Source organism: Trachypithecus francoisi, unplaced genomic scaffold, assembly GCF_009764315.1.
Source record: "Trachypithecus francoisi isolate TF-2019V2 unplaced genomic scaffold, Tfra_2.0 Lachesis_group0, whole genome shotgun sequence".
Classification (NCBI taxonomy): domain Eukaryota; kingdom Metazoa; phylum Chordata; class Mammalia; order Primates; family Cercopithecidae; genus Trachypithecus; species Trachypithecus francoisi.
In genome coordinates, this window is record NW_022681453.1 from 95,982,750 (window position 1) to 95,998,518 (window position 15,769).

Sequence of the window (15,769 nt, forward strand, 5' to 3'; positions counted from 1 at the left end):
AAGAGTGTAGTAAAGTGTGCTTTCAAAATAGTCACATAATCTTTGACACAAAACATTCGTTTTTAGGAATGTATCATTAGAAAGTCATGAGGCTCATAACAATTATGAATGCAGGCAGATCATTTATACATTTGTATAAAATATGAAAAAACTAAATATAATAATAATTTGCTCACTAAGTAGGATTTGCTTTAAAAAAAGATAAAACAATATAGAACACAGCAACCTACTAAACATCAAAATTTAAAGATTATTTATTGACAATGAAATATATTCAGGAAGTGTACTGGTATGGAAAGAAATGGCATACAATTGTATTATGAATAATTATATTTAAATAATATATTCATGAACATGTTTGTATGTAAGAGTATGAAGAAAAATTTGGAAGAATTGACTCACAATCTTATAAATGTTTTCTGTGGATGCACGATTATGGACAACTTTCCTTTATACGTCTGTTTTGACATTTTTATAATAAAAATAGGTGTTACTTATTAAACATTGATTTGAAAGTGTTTCAGAATGATATGTAGTGGGATAAGGTCCTGAGAATTTATCTAATCTGCTAACTCAGGGTGACTCAACCATGGTGAAAAGATGGGTACATTTAACAATATCAAGATTTGAGGAATGAGAGAATCCTGCTTTTGGTGGGGAATATTAAACTAAGGTATAGAATTTCAGAATTAAAATCATTAAATGTTAAAACAGTGACCATCTAGTTACCCAGAATAAATAATAATATTTTAATTTTAAGACATGTTTTCTTTGTGAAAAACATAATCGACAACACATTTTGCGTCATGATTTCTACTTATTTACAAATCAACATGATACAAGATGGAAAACAACGATATAAGAGGAGAAAATCTGAGTTACTCACTCTTGTTGTATAAGCAGCTTCTGGGTCATCCTCTAGGACACGCGAAAGTCCAAAATCAGACACCTTACACACCAAGTTACTGTTGATCAAGATGTTCCGAGCAGCGAGGTCTCGGTGAACATAGCCCATATCTGACAGGTACTTCATGCCAGACGCTATCCCTCGAAGCATCCCCACTAGCTGAATGACAGTAAACTGGGCATCGTGTTTCTGTGAAGCAGTTCAAATGTATAATTAAGATATGTTCCGATTTCTTAAAGATGTATCTTTATTGGTCAAAATGTCACATATTGAATATTGTAACAAGAATGACTATACACACTTTAGTCCTAAGCACTCAAGACAAAGATATATGGCTAGTGGATACAAGGCTGAAACAAAGTAACACAGTGGCTATGTTATCAAATACTTTGTAACAGGAAGTATCTTAACGTTCTTTGACTTCTGTTTAAAAGCAAGGACTTTCTTGGTGCTTAAGTGACAAAAAAGCTAACTCCTCCTCAGACTCATTAAGGTTAAGAACAACAAAATGAAATGAATCTTGTGGCTAGTTTAGGTTGATATTTATTTGTTTGATTGAATTTTTATTTCACCTTCTTTGTTTCCTGATATTCTATGAATCGTTTCAAATAAGGTAGATGCTACATTTTTAAACATTATCATAAATAATTAGCTCATAATTAGTCAAAAATATTTATTGGATATTTATTTTTCTACCCACCTCTGAGTTGCAGGTCACAAAATAGAAAGCAATAAGAAACTAAATCACATAATCCAGCTTCCAATCTAATTTAATCTTGGATTAAAATAGAAACACAAGGTTTAAAATGTATAGATAATGTATTAATATAAAAATTCCATTTATTACAAACAACAATTTTGAAATAATATTTATAATATTTTAACTCACTTGATTTTGAAAATGTTTATTTTTGAAATAACGATTGTGAAAATAATTGCTATTAAAATTTTTATTTGGCTAATGGATTTTAATATAAAGCATATCCTTTCTCACTCTTAGAAAATTTAAAATTTTCTTCCATGATTATGAATGATACTACATATTTTATCAATTTATCTATCTTTCTGTCATCTACATATCTCAATTTATATAGCACCAAAAGCAACTTAAGGACAGGGCCTATGTCTTTTCTGATACCCTGCAATGACTGGTAATTGGTATTGTCTTGAAATTCATAAAATTGTTCAACATAATATTTGTTGAAATAGACGTAAATTTAATGTATACACTTTCTTATGGTGAAATATAGTATGTCAAAATATGGCCGGGTGCAGTGGCTCATGCCTGTAATCCTAGCACTTTGGGAGGCTGAGGAGGGCGGATCCCTTGAGGTCAAGAGTTCTAAACTAGCCTGGCCAACATGGTGAAACCCCATCTCTACTAAAAATACAAAAGTTAGCCAGACGTGATGGTGGGAGCCTGTAATCCTTGCTATTTGGAAGGCTGAGGCAGGAGAATCACTTGAACCCAGGAGGTGGAGGTTGCAGTGAGCCGAGATCGTACCATTGCACTCCAGCTGGGCAACAAGAGCAAAACTCCATCTCAAAAAAATATGCTAGCTAGATAATAGATAGATAATTGTATAAAGCTTACCAATCTAAAGAATCAATATACATATCTAACACCAAAATGATACATCTAAATTGAAACTATATATACTTTAGCATTATAGCACATGCTTATTTTCTGAGTAGACAGCACTATTTGGAAAGTAGATGGTCTGTCTTATATCAGACTGTGATTAAATAATTGTATCAGACTGAGATTACTTAAAATAAAAAAGAGACTTTCTGTCTTACATCAGTGGGTTTTATTACTTGCTTTAGGATTCTTTTTTATTTTTATTTAACAAGTGTGAATCTTGGCAGTATAAAAAGACTCTTTTGAAGATGAATTCACAAATCTGTTTTAAAAATATAAACCATTAACATATGAATGCTGCAAAATAAAGGTGCAGTTTTACAGCCCTCCTCTGTCTATTTAGCCTCAGAAAATTTCAGTTTTACTTTAAACTTCGATTACCGAATTGCTTGGCACAATGTTGGAGGGTGTCTCTAACATTTTCAGCAATTTATTCATATATATGTATGTGTGTGCATCTTACTTACACGTAAGAAACTATCCAAGGAACCATTTTCCATGTATTCTGTGACAATCATAACTGGCTTACCTAGGTATACAGTAAATAATGAATAATAATCAGTACAGTTCAACAAGTGTTATACAATGAGCATATATAATACAGTTGGATACACCTGATGATTATAGAGATGTAAGAACTTTACCTGTCTTCCAATTTTTAAAAAGTTGCAGTAAAAAGCCCTAGGTTTCGTTAGAAAATAAAACTTTAAAAACCACAAAAATTGGAGAAGATTGGTTTCCAGAACAAAGGCCCATGACCAATAGTACCTAAATTGGTTTAACAGGTCTTTCAAGTAAAGAAAAAATATGCCCCTTTCCTCTCTTTAATGAAATTCTCACTAATCTTCAACACCAAATATTTCCGCCTTCAAGCCCAAGATAACGTTAGGAATTTAGCATTTATTTATTCTTTCTATGGGTATTTATATGCGCTATGTGTGCTCACACACATATATACGTATAGGGCACTGTGGTAGGCATTCTCTTTTGTACCGCTTAGTGGGGAGCAAGTAGATCAAAATTTCTGCCTTTATGGATTCCACACATAAGTTCTACAAAACAATTCAGAATAACAGTTATAATTATTTACCATATTTGATTAACACTTAAAAATTAGGAAATCAATGCTGACTATGTTTAAATGGAAAATAAAACTGAAATTAAAATTGCTATTGGCAGTAACTTGTAATAACCATTTTGCAAATATGTAGCCTAAAATACCATGAAACCTTTAACCCAGCATTTTACTGTATTTAAACAGTAGTAATTGTGTAAATGATATTGGTGTAATTAATTTATCTATTAACATATTAAGCATTATTATTTCCATTTTACACATGAGAAAACGGAGACACAGAGGTTAATCAACTTGCTGGGCATCATACACCTAATGAGTTATAAAGCTAAAAGTCACAACCTGAACACACTATGCTGTCGCTTTCGGAAACTGAAAATGCCGGAAAAATGTAACATGTGAAAAAGCATCAGACACAAAGGTGCTAAGTATACTGGATACATAGAGCTATGAATATAACAAATGTTCCACTACAGATAATGATTTAGTCAGTTATTGCATGTTAAAGCTTTGGATGATTTTAAATTAAAATGATGACCTGAAGACTGTAGCACGTTAGACAATTGTTACAGCATAATATTATGCAAAGCTGAAAATATAATTCTATATACATTATGGTAACAACTAGGAAGATTATGTAAAACTAACATTTTAAAAAGAAAAATACCAGAAAAAGGATGTTTTGATATAAAGGAAATACTGATAATTTTTTTCATGATTAGAATTATGTAACATTGCATTAGGTACTTGACATTTGTTATATCACTTAATCCTCACAGCTTACATATGATTTAGCAATATGCATTATTCTAATTTTACTGATTCCTACACAGAAAACATTGTAGGTTTAAGCAACTTGTTGAGGTAATACAACTAGAGAGTAGTCAAGCAAATTTTAAACATGACCTCTAATTTCAAAACCTATACATATTACCACACTGTAATTCCCTTACTTTATTATTGTTCTAACACTATCTGAGTTATAAGTTCAGCATTTTACAGGAAGGAAAATCACTCCTTTTCCAAGTCCAGAAGACCTGAATTGAGTCCTAATTGAGTACTGCTGAAAACTCATGAGCAAATAACAAATTTTAAACAAACATTAATGTACACCTAACTGTATAACACAATTTTAATTTTTCCTCATATGTGTCTTATTTATCATGAGGCTAGTTTGCATTCTGATGCTAGAAAATACTTTCTTTTTCTTGATTTTTTCCTTTCATGTGTAAAAGCTCTAATTTATACAGAATGTAAATTATGAGTTAGCATCATGAAGGTTATACTTTTATATTCAGTAATTTGAATTTATTCCCAGAATTATGTCTTATTTATTAAGAAAAAATCTATTTCAATTCTATAGTTTCTGAGATAATTTTTATACATGTTAAAACCACTTGATACATTGATCTGCTTTCCATTAAGACACTGATTTATGTTTTTAAGGCACCATATAACATCTATCTAGTTAATGTAGTAATATCTGAAAAATTGCTTCAGTCAAAACCTTGGGCCCCCGGAACTTGCTTTATCAAAATTCCAACTAAACTTTGATGAAAAAATATTCAGAAAGAAAAAATATTCAAAATTCCAACTAAACTTTGATGAAAAAATATTCAGAAAGAAAGGTAAGATTCACCATTTCCTTGGAAACTTAGATCTCTCCTGAATTAGTATCAGATCCCTAAAGACTGTTCGATTCTAGATGCCTGGCCTGAAATGAAATGGATGAGTAAATGAATGAATGAATAAAATCCTGCATATGTGTGCTTTCTGCAAATCCACAACAGTTTCTGTCTTTCCTCCTTCATACAGTGCTGGGAGGAATGATATGTTACCAAAATTCAATGCATACTTCAAATGCAGTCACAGATATTTTGCCTCACACCGCCAACTCTCAATATCATTGGCCAGTTACTGCATTTTTATACTACTCAGACCTTTGCTTATCACTCCTTTCCTTCTGGCTCCCAGCATTATGACCATTTCATTTCTCATTAGCATGTCTAGTGGAATGTTTGGGAAATGAAATAAAAGTAGCTGAAAAATCAAACCAGTCAATTAAGTCAAAGCCCCATGACCATTCAGAAATCACATCAGCTTGCATTTAACTCTATCATTCAGGTATTTGTAAACACATCAGTTAAGATGGACAAGTCTGAAAATGTGCTTTGAATTATGTTCAAAGATTCTACAAACCAAATGTACAAAGAGTAAACAGAATCACAAATATTCTACCTTGGAGAACAGTATCTTGACTTAGAGTTTCCCTTCCATTGTGATTTTGATTATGATAAATAGGATTAAAGAAAAAAGAGATTTCAGTAGTGGCGAGAACTAGTTCTAACATACATTAAATGTGGTGGGAAATTATTTATAAAATGCCAGCTCATCTGCACATTATGCCATGTATTTGTACTCAAGTTTGCATGCTCTTTCAGGTCTATTTTGATTTACAAATGACAAGATCAGTTTCCTCAAGGCAAAGCCTGTATCATTTGCTGCTTTCAGAAACCCCAAAACACATCTGGGTATACATACTAAACTCAATGAAAGTACTGTTCTATGACTTGTTGAAATGAAACCATCAAAAGTGAGCAATACAAAATTTGCAGTGGAGTTTTACTTTTGTTCTCAAGTTGATTTATGAGTGTAGATAAAATGGTGATCTTTCACAATTGTAGAGTAAAGGGAAGCAAATCAGTCTGTTAGAATCAGTTCCTTTTCCCAGCTATCCCCAGTGGCTCAGAGCTATTACTAATCATTGAATCGCTGCTTGATGACAGAAGAAATGTGATTCAAAATGTCTAAGAATTCCAGATTCAGCACCAGCTGTTTTACCACAACCTTCTCAATCACATGTCTTATAAAAAGTGTATATGTATATATATATATGCATATGTATGTGTATATATTAATATAAATATTAATAAATATATATTTTTATTTGTTTTATAATTTATTTTATAAATAAAAATATAAAATAAATATAAATATAAATATAAAATTTTATATAAAATATATAAAAATTTATATAAAATATAAAATATATAAAAATAAAAGTATTCTATTAATATAAATATATACACATACATATGCATATATATACATATACAAAGAGTCAGTCATAAAGATATTTTCTTTGAAATTTTCTAACATTTTGTTTTCTAGATTAAAATATTTTCATTCAAACATAAACTGTTTATCAGATATTGAAACATGAAATATTTACATTTAATAATTTCAAATGGAAATGCTATTAACTCCCTATTAACAACAATAATTGGGTCTAACACTTTACCTCTTATTTTCAAAAGGATTGAACACACTCTAATGAGGGTAAATTATAAAATTCAAACTTTTGACCTTAGCCACTAGCAATCTATATAATCAGTGTCAAGATGGAAGGAAAAAAAAAAACAAAAAAACACAAACGGGAGATGGAAAGCTGAAAAAAATGGACAAAATTTGCCTATTTCCAGGAAAGAAGATTTGAATCATCTTTGATGAGAATAAAAAATGTTTCATAGATTTTCACATATTATACCTAATTGATAACAGTATTGTAATGAATATTGAACTGAAATATTGAAATGAAATATTGAACTGACTTAGGGTATTTTTTCTGTGAGTTTCTCATTAAATCATTGTAAAAGTACAGGACAATGTCTTCCAAATTCCATTTTAATCAAGACATTATTCTGCGGAAATGACCTCTATTACGTCTACGAGTTAATGAGAGCAGAGACCAAGCCCATTTGTCTGTAGCTCTAAATCCAACACCTATCAGTGTGCCAGTTACAATTAATCAAATTAGGTCTATAATTTCAGACTGGCCAGGGATAATCTCTCTCTTCAAAATCAGGATGAGAAACATTTTCTCCAAGACTTCCTTAACCAACAGTACTCTATCAGTCCTAACACATAGAATGCTTTACATTTGGCTGCTTGAAAAATATTTTTATTTATTTATGTTTAACTTGAAACAAAATTTAACATCTTCAAAGATAACAACTACTCTACTGTCCCTTACGCTAGTTAGACCTGAGTCATGCGGTAAGCACAATAATGTAAGTCATACAGTAAGTGGAAAGAATGTACATAGTGATCTGAATATGTTGTTTGATTTTATAAAATGTTTTTTTCTCCTTTCCAAGCTTTCTACCTTTTATTTATTTGCTTGCCTAATTTGAAAAGTTTATTTTAAAAAAAAAACAGGATTTCAAGAATATCAGTGAAGACTATCATTATTAGAGTGCTCAAAATAATGCAAATAAAGGAGCTGATTTATTTGCAAAAGCCAAAAAAAAAAAAAAGGTTTAAGATTTCCTGTACAATATTGAATTGAAATAATAATAACAGGCTTTTTGTTTTTTCTTGAAAAGAAATGTTTTTAAAGTTTCACTGTTAAATGTGACGTTTGTAGGTTTGTTTGTATTTGTTTGGGGGCTGTTCACATATCTTTATCAGGAATACACATTTTCTATGTATGATGTGCAAATAAAAAATTAAAATTAAAATACTTTATTTTTTGCATTTATTAAGATAGAACTTTCTTATTACCTATTAATGTTATGAGTTTTTAGAATTGTTAAATACAAAACCAACTTTTCATACTTGGAATAAACTACACTTTAGAAATAATGCAATATCTTTTTTGATACACTTTCAGATACGGCTTCACAATCATTCTAGTGTTATAAAATTTTTGTTTATGCATTACAATAATGTTGTTATACATTCGGATAATAGCTGTATAGTTTGGTATCAAGATATTACCAGCCTCAGGATTTAGATGTGATACTTTTTCTCCCTTTCTGAAAAGGTTGTGTAAGACCACAATTACTCAGACAGCCACTAAACTCGTGCAACATCATATTTCTTTTTTCTCTAGAATATTTACTGTATATGTAAACTAGTGCTCTTTGGGCACATGCAAATCGCACTATAACAAATTTTGTAGGTTGATCTTAATTTTTCAAAAATATCAGAAAACCATCTTATCCATATAAATGGGAAAAATACACAATGCCACACTTTTTTATAAGTCAAAATGGCCAATTCATCCAAGGGACATAAGTGGACAGTGATGAAGAAGCAACAAAAGCTATTTAAATATGTAAAAATAACATTCCCTGTCTTGTATTTTTCTAATATATGGAGCAGTGATTTTTATAATTTTGTTGATGTGGTTAGACAGTCATGTTCTGAACTCATTTAACAATTTGTAGCCATGAATGCATGATAAAACTTGGGTCATTAGGGTTTCCAAAATTTGTTATCCTAACAAACTATCTCTGTAAATTACTAGTAAAGTAAGTACAACATATGTATTCTCTTTTAAGATGACATGAAGTGTAGTACACTTGAGATAAATTCAGAATATTTTGAGAGAGAAACAGATAGAAAATAACAAGAATTTGGCATTGTTGGCCGGGCGCGGTGGCTCAAGCCTGTAATCCCAGCACTTTGGGAGGCCGAGACGGGCGGATCACGAGGTCAGGAATCAAGACCATCCTGGCTAACCCGGTGAAACCCCGTCTCTACTAAAAAATATTTTTTTTTTTTTTTTTTGAGACGGAGTCTTGCTCTGCCACCCAGGCTGGAGTGCAGTGGCCGGATCTCAGCTCACTGCAAGCTCCGCCTCCCGGGTTCACGCCATTCTCCTGTCTCAGCCTCCCGAGTAGCTGGGACTACAGGCGCCCGCCTCGTCGCCCGGCTAGTTTTTTGTATTTTTTAGTAGAGACGGGGTTTCACCATATTAGCCAGGATGGTCTCGATCTCCTGACCTCGTGATCCGCCCGTCTCGGCCTCCCAAAGTGCTGGGATTACAGGCTTGAGCCACCGCGCCCGGCCTACTAAAAAATATTTTTAAAAAAACTAGCCGAGCGAGGTGGCGGGTGCCTGTAGTCCCAGCTACTTGGGAGGCTGAGGCAGGAGAATGGCATAAACCCGGGAGACGGAGCTTGCAGTGAGCTGAGATCCGGCCACTGCACTCCAGCCTGGGTGACAGAGCCAGACTCCGTCTCAAAAAAAAAAAAAAAAAGAATTTGGCATTGTTACTAAATGATGACCTCTTATTCCAGAAATGTGTCCTTACCATATGTGCAGAGAAATAGGCAAGTGGAAGCCAATGACAAAGCTTTTGGTGAAAGTGGACACACACCAATATAGATGGGTTTTAATTATGAAAATCATCTTAACGTTCTGCTCATAACATTCCTCAATAATGCAAAGTTACAGTTAAGTTACATGATAATTTTTTTAAATTTCCTGAAAATAATGCAAGACAAAATACATTAATCTTATCCAATATAATTCCTTCTATTTCACTAGGTGAAAAGTGGCCAATGGAAGGTATTCTTGGAGTCTGAACATTATTTGACTAATGGTGTGATGGCAGAAATATCAAACATTTGCTAAAAACAACTTCTATCCTTTTGAACTTAAGCTAAAATTGATAACACATGTTAGTGCCTCGTTCTGAGCAGAACCTGTGCCCCCCTCGGCTTTCTGCTACTTTGAAGATCAGAGACTCTCTCACCTTCTCCTGTTTAAGACCATCAGTCTCAAAAACATTAAAATTGTTTGTGGCTAAATTCAAATAAATAAAAATATAATGACTGAATAAAAAGCTTTAACAAAAATTTATTCAAATGATTTGAGAATGATACATTATATTAGGTCTAGTGTTTCAAAGCACACAATTGAATAACAATAATAAACAGATTTATCTTTGAGCAAAAAAAAAGAATTATTTTCAAGAATTTTTTCTATACACCCAAATTGATTGGTAAAATTTCAAACAACCAGAGGAGTAATTTAGATTTGCACCATTTTTTGCCACTTAATATATTCTTATATAATCTCATTTGATCTTCAGTATCTGAAAATAGTAAGGCAGTACTTTTTAATTTTATGTTACAAGTGAAGAAATGAGTATCTGTAAATTGTTTGATTTGTAGAAGTTCTCAGAGGAGTAAGGTTGTTTGAGAACTTGAACTCAGATCATTGATTATTAATCTAGATATTGATATGCCTGCTTTTGAAAATACTATTTTGTTCATTAAATTATAAGCTCTGCATCACTCTAGTTGCGTGTGCATGCACATGTGTGCATGTATAGATGTGCTTTCTGAACTCTGCAGGTAGATTGTTTTAGAAGTCTCAGGAAACAAAGACAATAACAGCAGTAGAATAAATAGCTTCTTTTGGAGACACAATCGCTATGTGTGTGTGTGTGTTAAATACAACATATCAACTTTATTGTAAGGAGTTTCTATTTCCTCTCAGATGTTACAGGGTGCCAGACTTAGAGCTTATAAATATGCCACCAAGGAGTTCAAAATCTAATTCTAGGGCTACTACTCTATTATATTTACAATATATGAGATGACTGGGATTTATATAGTCAGATTTGGCAGCTTCTTACATGCTTATTTGACCAGGGAGATATATCAAAGTTAGAACTCTCACCCTAAGAATAAGGCAGTTGTAACCTATATTAGAATGTTACAGAGTCAGGCTTGAATAAGATGTTTAGTATATAATACCTGCAATTTTTAATGGTTATTTTAGTGTATTTTTCTACATTTTTTGTCTTAGAGATTGTTTCATAGATTTCTTTGTCAGTTTACCATAATCTATATTTAATTGTTTTAGTTTTATATCTAAAGGAAATTTGCCACAATATTTATAGTTTAATGTTGCTTATCATTCAGTAAATGCATTTATAGGAAACAGGAAATACAATGAGTAGCCTTCATAATTCTTAACACTGAAAACAAAAAAATAATTCATGACTGACAAAATAATAGAGTTTATTAGTAAACTTAAATTAGAACCTAATATTTGTTTGATAGTGACTTTTAGCACATTTTTTTCTTAATTATACATGTTGAAGAAGTTAGTTTATTATTCTGCTCAAGCTAAAAAGTAATCATTTTTTCCATCACTCTCTGGGTGATAGAAGTAGTTATTTAAATGCACTCCTTTGAAAAGTGTATTCAATTTAATGAATCAAATACTAAAGAAAGACCTATTGTTAGAAGATATTATTGTTTCCTTCCTTCCTTCCTTCCTTCCTTCCTTCCTTCCACCTTCCTACCTTCCTTCCTTCATCAATAAATTTTTTATTTTTCAACATTGGTAAATTAAGTATCTATTATGATCCAGGATTTATTTTAGTTACTTGTCATTAAATAACAGGGGTTTTTGCCTCTTTGAGAGTTTATATTTTGTTTTAAATATTAAGGATTATTAATAGTTCCACAAATTTTTGAAGACTGAGGAATGTGTCACTATGTTAGAGAAGATTTTTAAAGTAAGGATATAAAAGAATAAGTAGAATACAGGAAAAGACAAGTAGAAACCTGTTTGGGTTCAGAGTTAGGGATGGGGTGAAATGAACAGAACAAGTTCCCAGTGCTACCTCCAGCACTTTCTAGTTACACAAGCTAATTATCCTTTACAGTTATTGTTTGTTCAAATGTAAAAGAGAAATTATCATGTCTAACTTGCAGGGTAGGGATAAGAATGAAATAATGTCATAGTATAATGTGGGCACATAATAGATACTTCATAATGAAAAACTTGTAAAAATTGAGAGTTAGAAGAATGGCTTCATATGTACAGGGGAGTTTTCTCTTCTTCCCAGGAGGCTCAAGAGCTAAAAGGCAACTACTTGATGCAGGTGTAATGGAGAACATTAAATGGCTAAATGACACTAAAATCCCAATGAGACATGATACTATAACTGTACAGATATAAAACAGTATAGCCTTGCTCAGAAAGAACAAAGGATTCATACATTTTCCCAATCCTTGCTACTTATGCCCATGTTTTTTATTAATTATTAACTTAACATTTAAAAATCTTTTCTATCAGAAAATATTTCTGTTAATATGGACTGGTTTTGTAGAGCACACAGGCAAAAAAAAAAAAAAAAAAAAAAAAAAAAGCCTTATAAGAATTAATATGGGCTTACAACATGTGGTTGAACTATTCCACATTGTTAAATTCTTAATTCCACTTTTCATAGAGGAACACTCAAAAGGAAATCAAAGTCTACTTCAATTAAACCATGTTCTCATGAGGAAGGAAATGCCTTTTAGTCACACTAAAGTGAGAAGAGGTATTAGTGCCATTTGAAAAGTGCTCTATATAATGTTAAGGAGAAATATCATTATGAAAAATCTGTCTGTTGGTAACCATAGAGTATGTAAATGTGGTGCCAATGAATTATCCCCTAAAAGATGCCAAATTCCCTGCCATATGTTGTCTTTCACTCTAAAGAGTTTGCTGCCAATTCCACTTATTCTTCATCCTGAACTCCAAAATCTTGAGGGAAAAAGTCCCAGAGTATTCTCAAGGGACTTTCATAGGGATTGGAGCCAAAAATCACAGATCCGCCTCACAGGATCCCTTTTGAGCCCTGCTGGAGAAACCATCATGGAAATAAGTTCACATCTCTATCATGGGCTGTGAGCCAGAGCCTCCCCAGAGCAGTAAGAATCCACCTGGGTTCCTAGCTCAGAACTACTTAAAATCCATAGAGAATCAACAAACGGCCTTGGGTCTATTGTGATCCCAATCTGTACAACTCAGAAGCATTTCCTAGACTCCCATAATTTTCCTAAAGACAGGGATGCAGGGGGTGGGAGGAGGTTAAAGATTTGGAAACTTAAATAAAGCTGATGAACAATACAAGAAAAGGCAGCTAGCTGGGAGTTCCTGTCAAGCTTGAGTCATTGTTTTTCTTTGCTACTTACATAGCTGAGAGTTCCCCACAATCCTCTTCTTAACCATCTGCTAATTAGCGTACCTTTAAATGTGTAGCTTCTATTATTTTTTACAGTTTTTGGAGTACTATCAATAGAATACTATCTAAAAGTCTTCTCTATTTTCAGAGAAAGGCATGCCATTCCTAAATTAATGTTTTTGATAAAACTGAGACACTTATGAAGAAAAGTCAAAATTCTTAAATGGTTGGGGTTGGGTTTAAACAACTTCTGCTCAACACACACAAATGCAGGTCTTATGACTACTTTACTTACTTTTAGTGACAACTCCTTCCAGTCGAATGATATTGGGATGGTCAAACTGTCCCATAATGCTTGCTTCTCCCAGGAAGTCTCTCCTTTGCTTTTCTGTATAGCCCACTTTCAGGGTCTTGATGGCTACTGAAATCTCTTTTTTTGAGGGAAGTTTTAAGCGACCACTGCACACCTCTCCAAATTCACCTGTTATAAAGCAGAACAACGACAGCAAAATGTAAGGAATTATATAATAAAAACTCATCAGTGGAGTGTAACTCTTTACTTTCAAAATTTCCTTTTAAACTCTTTGTGCCTTTGACCTGCAAGATGTACACTCTAGTACTCCAAATTATTTTGAAAGATAATCACATGAAACTGCCTAGAAAACCTCAGGATAGTCTCCCCTGTTGGAAAATGAATCTTGTGAAAATTCCATATATTTTAAAGTATGACACTATAAATAATGTAATGTAAACGGAGAGATAAGTTGAAAGCTGCAAATATTAGATTTTTTACCCCTTGTTGTCATAGCTACCATTACCTCAGAGAAATTAACAGGGCAGCACAAATGGTGAATAAATGTGAGCATTGGATTAAATTTCAGATATTTTAACAATTCTGTTTTTACTGAGGGCCAATTTGGCTATATATTCAGACTCTAAAAACGAGAGGGAAAGCATCTGCTATCAATTTATTTTATTGGAGTATTGGTGTGTTGCATTACTGACATACTAGCTATAAAATTCTCTGGGCTTCTGGAGGACAACAACAATATAACAGCATCAAATAAAAATAACATGTCTTATTTAAATACTGTAGAAATATTTTTGATTCATCTTCTTCAATTAAAAAAAGTCTTAAATGTGCAATTAATCCGGAATTTGTCCCATATAGAGTGTTACTGACTTTTAAATATTATAGTCCAGTCGATATAAAACTGCCTAGAACTAGTATGGACACTACCTTCAAAATACATTTTTACTGAGAGATTTACTCATCATCAATTCATTACGTTTGGAGCTCCCTTCGAGCAGGGACCCTTTACATTTATTTATCTGTACCTGTGCTGCCATGATGATTGCCACATTGGAGTTCTCTAGAATGTCCTTTGTTCACAGAAGAACTTCTAACATAGTGTGGATTGTCAGATACGTTTTGTGTCACATTAAAAGTAGTTTTAATATCAAATGAGCTTTTCCTTCAATATTTTAGAATTAATTATATGATTAATTTTTGGCTCTTGAATGAGTGGAATCATAATCTTCGTCCAATTTTCTTTCTGTGAAATTTCTACGAGCTTCATGCCCTGCGTGTCAGTCAGATTGAAGTGGTACGATTCTTCTCTATTTTTGTTTTCAAGCAAGTGGTTTGACCCACAAAAGTAGCAGGTTGTCCTATTGATTTGCCAACTACATGACTACAAATTGTGTCTCACTCCCCAGGAAGCTTTCACCTTCCCCAGGCTTGACTCATTCCCAGAAATCCATTCTTGCCCTGTTTTCAAAGCAATGACTTATGCTTTAATTTGGCAAAGTCACTTAAAATCCAAAAGCAGATATTCATGCATTTATTTAATAAATATTCATACTAGTAACGGTATTGTATACAGTATGAAACACACAGAGATAGATACAATGGTAAACAGGACAGGACTAGTTTATTCCCTTGGAGGAAGTGTAGAGAAGATAATGATATCCACAGCTATAGTGTTCCTTAGGATACAGAAAGAATCAGGGAGTAGAACTCGAGAAAGTTCATTGATCTTGCTAATTCCAAGGAAGAATATGCCATTTAGATATGAGAATATTAGGAGAAAGAGAAGTTATGGTGTGATAAAATTATTCTCAGAATTGTAAACAAGAGTAAGAGTTTCTTTCCTTATACAGGGTTATCTGAACATTATCAGAGAGCTCCCATTCACTGCTTCACTTTGTGTAAACACTAAGCTAGGGAAAACCAGAAAGTTCTGCCATTATCATAAGTCAACATGGTATAATAGAGCATGGTTTAAATGTAGATGTCATCACCACATATTCTAAGTGGCATGTCACGTGTCAGTTTACAGCAGTGATAGTACAGAACTGTGGTTAAGAGCATGGATCCTGCAG

General features: G+C 32.7%; 1 protein-coding gene across 2 annotated transcripts in view; it reads right to left on the bottom strand.

Annotated features, from left to right (window-relative positions):
- Positions 1 to 15,769, bottom strand: part of EPHA3 (EPH receptor A3) — a 372,676-nt gene that overhangs the window by 44,746 nt on the left and 312,161 nt on the right. For both annotated transcript variants that reach the window (XM_033211572.1, XM_033211571.1), the window contains exons 11-13: positions 13,680 to 13,865; positions 3,017 to 3,078; positions 887 to 1,096 (exon numbers count right to left, since the gene is read on the bottom strand). In XM_033211572.1, coding sequence (XP_033067463.1) covers positions 887 to 1,096; positions 3,017 to 3,078; positions 13,680 to 13,865 — 458 coding nt within the window. The remainder of the gene's footprint in view (positions 1 to 886; positions 1,097 to 3,016; positions 3,079 to 13,679; positions 13,866 to 15,769) is intronic.